Source organism: Nylanderia fulva, unplaced genomic scaffold, assembly GCF_048542155.1.
Source record: "Nylanderia fulva isolate GAGA-0341 unplaced genomic scaffold, ASM4854215v1 Scaffold146, whole genome shotgun sequence".
Taxonomy (NCBI): domain Eukaryota; kingdom Metazoa; phylum Arthropoda; class Insecta; order Hymenoptera; family Formicidae; genus Nylanderia; species Nylanderia fulva.
In genome coordinates this window covers 251,984-258,847 of record NW_028189688.1, presented here as the reverse complement: position 1 = coordinate 258,847, position 6,864 = coordinate 251,984, and the positions used below count along the sequence as shown (strand labels likewise).

At 46.1% G+C, this 6,864-nt stretch overlaps 1 protein-coding gene across 1 annotated transcript; it reads right to left on the bottom strand.

Annotated features, from left to right (window-relative positions):
• Positions 1-5,289: 5,289 nt before the first annotated feature.
• Positions 5,290-5,823, bottom strand: LOC146724161 (uncharacterized). The gene has a single exon (XM_085480381.1). It carries the CDS (start codon positions 5,821-5,823, stop codon positions 5,290-5,292), a length of 534 nt encoding a protein of 177 aa, XP_085336507.1.
• Positions 5,824-6,864: the final 1,041 nt, after the last annotated feature.

Genomic DNA, 6,864 nt, shown 5'->3' with positions numbered 1-6,864 from the left:
AAAGGTGTTACAATTATTTTACTAGGTGTTTTTAGTACTGTTCTTGCATCTTTTGGAATATTGCTACATCCCGGTATTTCTCGTATTATAGGAAGTAAATTTCCTAACGCCGATAACGTTATATTATCTTTTACAGCCCATACAGCTAATTTTGAAGTTAACGATATATTATTTTCATTATTATTGCACTCAATATTATTCGGTAATTCTTTGACATCATTATTAAATAACTCATTTGGAACATTGACATTTATATCATTATTACAACATGAATTTATAGGCAATATTAAACTATCTACTAACTCATTGTCGTGTGGAATATTGACATTTACATTATTATTACAGCATGAATTTGTAGGCAATATTAAACTTTCAGTAGTAATATTATTATCAATTACAATTTCTGTGATGTTATCATTGATATGAGAATTAAAAAATACAGAATTATTATTAATAAGTTCTAGAGATCGATTTAGTTTATTTTTAAGATTTCTATGGAATTTAATTTTATCTTTAATCCTTAACTTATCCATAGTCAAAGCTAGAGGTTAGACTAATATTGAACACAATGAAAAAGAATGAAAGTTATAAATATGTGTATTTTATTAATATGATTGTACCTACTTTAAAAAAGTTTCGTCTGATACTTGAAAAAACTATGCACACAATTATGCAATATGGAGGAGTCAGCTCAGAGGAGATATCAGCTTTTCTCTCAGCTCTTCAGAGGAGATATCTCCAAAAAGATACACCAGCTCACAAAACTTTAGGCGCGAAAGAATATCAGTATTACAATCACACAGCAACAGTACTTCTTGAAACAATTGCTCGTGCTCGCTGCCGGAAATGTGGTAACGTGCACAGGCCTGGGGAGCTATTCTCGAAATAATGCGTATACGCAAGTACTGATTTGTGAGCGCTCGAATTCAAAAGTATTCTCGAACCAAAAATGCGTGTGCGGACGGTAGCGCATTCGCAAATTTTCACTCGCAATGCAACGAGTGGGTAACAAGCCCTCGCATCTCTAATTGCGCATACGTTCCGTTAAAAAAGAGACACATATTTATCAAAATAATGGAGTTGATAAATCAAGCTATTGCATTAAATGAATTAGAAGCTGCCGAAATTGCTGCAAAACGGAAGTCTCGTCAAATTTTTGATGAACGTGATCCGTTTGAATTAAGTGATAATAGGTTTATCAAGATATTTAGGCTATCCAAAAATTTAGTTAACAAATTTATTGATGATTCAACCTTTTATGCGGAAACTATCGAGGAAATCTTCTTTAAGCATACAAAGAAAGGTATAAAAAATTTATTTATAATTGCATATTACACATAATTTAACTTATTTTAATAATTTATTTATATTGTTTACCTAATAAATATTTTCTGCATTACGTTTTTTGCAAGCGGTAGTTATCAAATGGATATAGGTAACAATGTGGACATTGTCGTTAGTCAGTCTTCGATATCAAGAAGTATTCACGAAGTAATTAATGCCGCTAATCAACCTAACGTAATGAATAAGTGGATACGATTTCTTCGCACTAGAGCAGAACTTAATTATCTACGTAATGGGTAATTCACGCATGAATTACATGTTCTCATTTCTGTTTTCATTTCTTATGAATGTAATGTGTGAAATATCATATATAAATATGTTATATACATACAAGTGAGAGAGAGACATAAATATTTTTGTATTATACATATACAGATTTTACCGGAACCACAGATTCCCAGGTGTTTATGGATGTATTGATTGTACACATGTTGCAATATTCCCTTCCAAAATTAATGATGAGGTTTATCCGGAGCATGCATATGTTAATTGTAAAGGATACCACTCAATAAATGTTCAATTAGTAGGTATACTTTTTACAGCAGTAACATATATATATATATATATATATATATATATATATATTGTAACCGTTCTTTTTATATTGTCCGTCGGATCGAAAAGGATCCGGGAAATAGGGCCAATGTAAGTGGCCGACGGCACACCTTCGGCGCGGAAAGCGGGAAATTCTCGTAAACACAAAAAAAGATGTTTGGTTGGGCGCCAGGCGCGAGATTCGCGCCACTCTGAAATTTCCAAATCGATAAATGACCTTTATAATCAGCAAAGTATCCCGAAAATTTCCGCGACGGCGATAATCGACTCGCTCAGATCGTCAGGGGGTAAAGGGGGGAGTTCGGACGGGAGAGAGGACGGAATTCGAGAGAGGCTATTTGAAATCGCTCAAATATAACAAACATTAAATATATTTAGACAATGATAAACGAAGATAGACAGAAAAATAATTGTATAAAAACTTGAGTACAATGTTAGGTCCAGAAAGAAAAGTAATATTCGTTTGATATCTTACGGAGAGATCTCCGCTTTAATAACGCCGAAATACAGATAAACGAGGCCGAAATGTGATTCGAAAAATACAATACGGCGTATGTACGGCCGAGACGCGGCGCGTTGTTATTATTCCACGCCTTTGAGACGACCCGACGCGATGATATCGGACGACACGCGGGACCCGGAAGTAAATTCGCACGCCTACGTGTCGAATAATTATTAACGCACAAGACTTAATAAGGTCCGTGCGGCGTAATTAATTCCGATGGTCTTAGGCAATACAAAATTTCCGTAAACTCGAGTAGGTCCCGCGCGACTTCCTTTGAGATCGCTCACGCCGGTCGTTCCTCGCAATATTTCACAAAGGATCCGAAGACGGCACGGATAAGGATATGCGCGAGAAAGAATACGCTAGTTCGGATGCGTGACTCTAAATAATTTTCTATTCTCCGATCTAGAACTCTAACAGACGAGAACGGTACAGTAATTACAAGACGATACCTTAAATTTTACATTAACGTGACAAAAATCGCGGCGACTGTCGGCGTATCCGCAGGAGAGAGAGCCTCTCTTAATTTACGCGCGGGAGAGAGCACGCGGTCGGCCGGGCGCCGGGATAAATTCTACGCGGAACGAAACTCTAAATTAAACTCTCAAAATCACGAAATTACCGGTGACTCTACTAACCGGCCGCGGCCGTGACACGCTTCTCTCCCGAATACGGTACTCACAAAAAGAAAGAAGTTAGCGGCTTTACAATATTAGATAGGGCCGTTCGTCTCACCGGTATCGCCGGGTCCTCGGGTGCTTCGGCATCCGCGCAGGAACCTCTCCTCTCTAGCACGTCTCGCCGAACAGTGACAAGCAAGAGGCCTGCCGGGATCACGCCGATACTAAATTTGGCATTTTCCACCCGTGGCGCTCCTTATCCTGGCAGGGCCGCCGGGTACCCCGCGGGGCCCTGCGAATTTTCTGGATGTAAATTTTCCCTCGCCGTTCCTCTGTGTTTCCGCTTCGGGTTCCGGTATTCCTCTTTATGGGCCGTCGGGAAGACTCCCACGAGTGCACCTCTTCGCGATTCCTCCCAAAAATCCGCCAGATCGATTGTTTGATTGATGACGGGATTTCGGTGTATCCGGATCTGCGGGGCTCAAGGTAGGGTATCTCCCGCGCCTTTCGTTTGCGGGGCTCTCTCGCCTCTCGCGAGAGAGTGGCCATCCCCGTCTCTGGTCGGAATCTCTGCGGAAGAAGGAACATTTTACGGCGGTACCCAGGTTCTTAACGGGGGGAGCGAGCCAGAAATTTGATGTGAAAATAATATTTACCGGGCGTGATCCGGACTTGGTGGCCCCTGCTCGGTCCTCAATCGTCCTCTTCGTCCTCTCCGTCCTCTCACTCTTTCTCTCTATTGGTTTCCTCGGTTGAGACACGTACCCTATACAAAATTGCTCGCCGAAAACGCCAAAAATCGCTCAAACAGAAATCATACAAAAAGTAATTCGCCAAACGGATGCGCGAAGCGTATCCTCCGACGCGGTAGAAAACGCAAAATGATTGTTCGGGTGCTCTCTCTCTCTCAAAATTTGGCGAGAGAGCAAAGGTTCCCGAATTTCCCGCCTTTCCCGGCCGGGCCTTCGGCCCTTGTGACGGACAGTACAAAATGTCACGTCACAACTCCCCCTTCCCAGAGGAGGACCGGGGAGGTTTTACCAGGGACGAACGGTATTAGCCACCAATTTCCTTGCTAGGCAAATATACTTCTGGGCCCCGCTTCGGTCCCTTGGAATCAAAGTCATCTCTCTCGCAAAACAGCCGACACATAAATTGTGCGATACACCAATCGACTCTTAATCCAGCACAAACAAAGCTAAGCCTGAAAACACGCAAAGACGACACACATGCTAGGGCCGCATAACCGTCAAGACGGTCAGGAACGGACGAGGTAGGTGTGTGAAATAACAACGTAAATTAGAACCTGCAATCCTTCTATTCTACCAGTATAGGGGGTTACATATTAGTTACCGTGAACGGAAAGAGAGGTCCTCCGGTACCTCGAGGACGGAACAAAAAAAGAAAACTGATATCCTCGGGGATACGGGACAAACAACAAATAAAACAAAAAGAACACAAAAAAAAGGAAAAATAAATTTAGGCGGGGTCCCGTTTGGACGGTCCTCGGCCCCGATGATACGCGCCCAGATCTCGGTACGCTGGGCCGCAGTCGGGACAGATCTGCACATCGACGTCGCGCCGACCACACCCGTAACAGTATCGGCCCTGTCGGGGTGTCGGGCAGGCGGTGTACCGGTGTCCCGTCGCCTGACAATTCCAGCAGCGCCGCTGAGGTGACCGGGGTCGGGGGTCGTCCGGTGTGGGTGTCCGCGGGCCGCGGCTGGTTGAGCGCGCGGCCGGGTCCTCCGTTTGGATTTCCTTATCGAAATGTCCCGGGCGGGGCATTCCAATCGGGGGTCCCAGTATGCGCCCGCGGTTCCGGGTTGCGTGACGCAGAGCGTCGAAGACGAGCGGAACGAGCGGGTCGGGATCCGTGGAGGTTCCCCGGTCGATTGTGTGACCGGGGGCCGCTCCGGCGATGGCGCGGGCTACGCTCTCCGTCTGCGTAGCGGTATCCTGGAGGGGGACCGGGTTGGTCTGCGTCCCGCGCTCCTGAGGGTCTGCTTCGACCCTGAATACATCCTCCAGGATGTCTCCTAAGTAGGGAGAGCCGCTGGTCTGAGTGGCCTGGTCCCTCATCGCTGGCGGCACCCAATGCGTGGAGCGGGGCCCTTTGTCCTCCTCCGGGCCGCTCAGTAGGGCACGGAACTCCGCCCAGAACGCCGGACTCGCCTCGTGGACGGAGCGGATGGTACCCGCATGGCGGGACCTGAAAGCCCGCCAACGTTGGTCCATGTTGATGAGGCGGAATAACGGGATAACTTATCTAAAATTAGGAGGGCGATAGGCTTTAAGGTCTTTTACATGGACTTTACCTATAGGATTTCCCTCCGGATCTCTCAACTCGTATACTACGGGGGATAGTACCTTACAGACCTGAAACAGACCATGGAATTTCGGTGCAAGTTTTGCGGCGATATTTTGAGCCGCGGAGGACAACACGTGTTGCCTCTTCATTACCCAGTCACCTACTTGGTAAACCACATTCCGTCGCCTCAAGTTATAGTATCGCGATTGGCGTTGATACGCCTGATCGAGATTTTCCGCTACCCAGTGATGCAGAGTTTGTAATTTTTGCACTCTTTCCGACCACTCGGCCGGATTCCGCTCCTCAACTTCCGTCGTTTTTGGAGTTCGCGCGCGCAAGCACTCCTTCGGAACCAACTCGCGTCCTAAGTTTAGGAGAGCCGGTGAGGCTCCAATGGATGTGTGAAACGCCGTGTTATACGCGAATCGGAAGTCGGATAAATGGACATCCCACTCACGATGATCTCTCTCGAGGAACGCGACTATCATAGTCTTTAACACGCGATTGCTTTGCTCAACGGGATTCGCTTGGGGATGATAAGGGGGGTACTGTAGTGCACGTGATCCCGTGATCCTCTGCGAAAGCCCGTATCGTTTGGTTCGCGAATTCCGTCCCGTTATCTGAGAGGAAAAACTTTGGGGTGCCCCATCGCGAGACTACCTCCGCTAAAGCTTCACTAATTTTTCGACCGTTGGCTGCTCTTAACGCAAAGCATTCGACCCATTTGGTAAAGAGGTCTTGTACTACTAATACGTACGTGAATCCTGCTTTACTTTTGGGGAACGGTCCCATAATATCCGCTGCCACAACGGTCCATGGGCCTTCTATTACTCGATGCCCCATGAGACCGGGTGGGCTTGCCTGCTCTACTTTCGTTCGCTGGCACGTGTCGCACTGCCTAACATATTTTACAACGTCGCGGAACATAGACGGCCAGTAATACGAAACCGCTAATCTATGAAACGTTTTCTCCATTCTAAGGTGACCGGATTGCGGAACGTCGTGCGCTTCTCGAAGGGCTTCTCCGCGCAATTCGGTCGGCAAAACTAATTTCCACCTATCTAAGTCCTCGACGATGTCTGATACAATCGCTCGCGGACGATGATAGTACAGATGACCGTCTACGATACGCCAATCTGTAAAACGTTTCTGTCTGTCACGCACCTCCGCAAAGCGTTTACGATACCACGGATCTGCTATGTCGTCCGGGAGATTTGCGTCCGCGACCATGACAACGTTCGCCTCCGTATCTACTTCGTACATGCGGGACAATGCATCCGGGACGTGATGCAGCGCGCCTTTTCGATGGATGATCTCAAAATCATATTCTAGAAGTTCGAGGGCCCATCTCGCGAGTCGCCCCGTCGGATTTTTCAAGTTATGCAGCCACCTTAAGCTGCTATGGTCTGTGACGACTGTAAAACGATACCCTTCTAAATACGCGCGAAACTTTTTAATAGCCCACACTACGGCTAAACACTCCTGTTCGGTGACTGAATACCATGTTTCCGGACCGGACAGCGCACGAC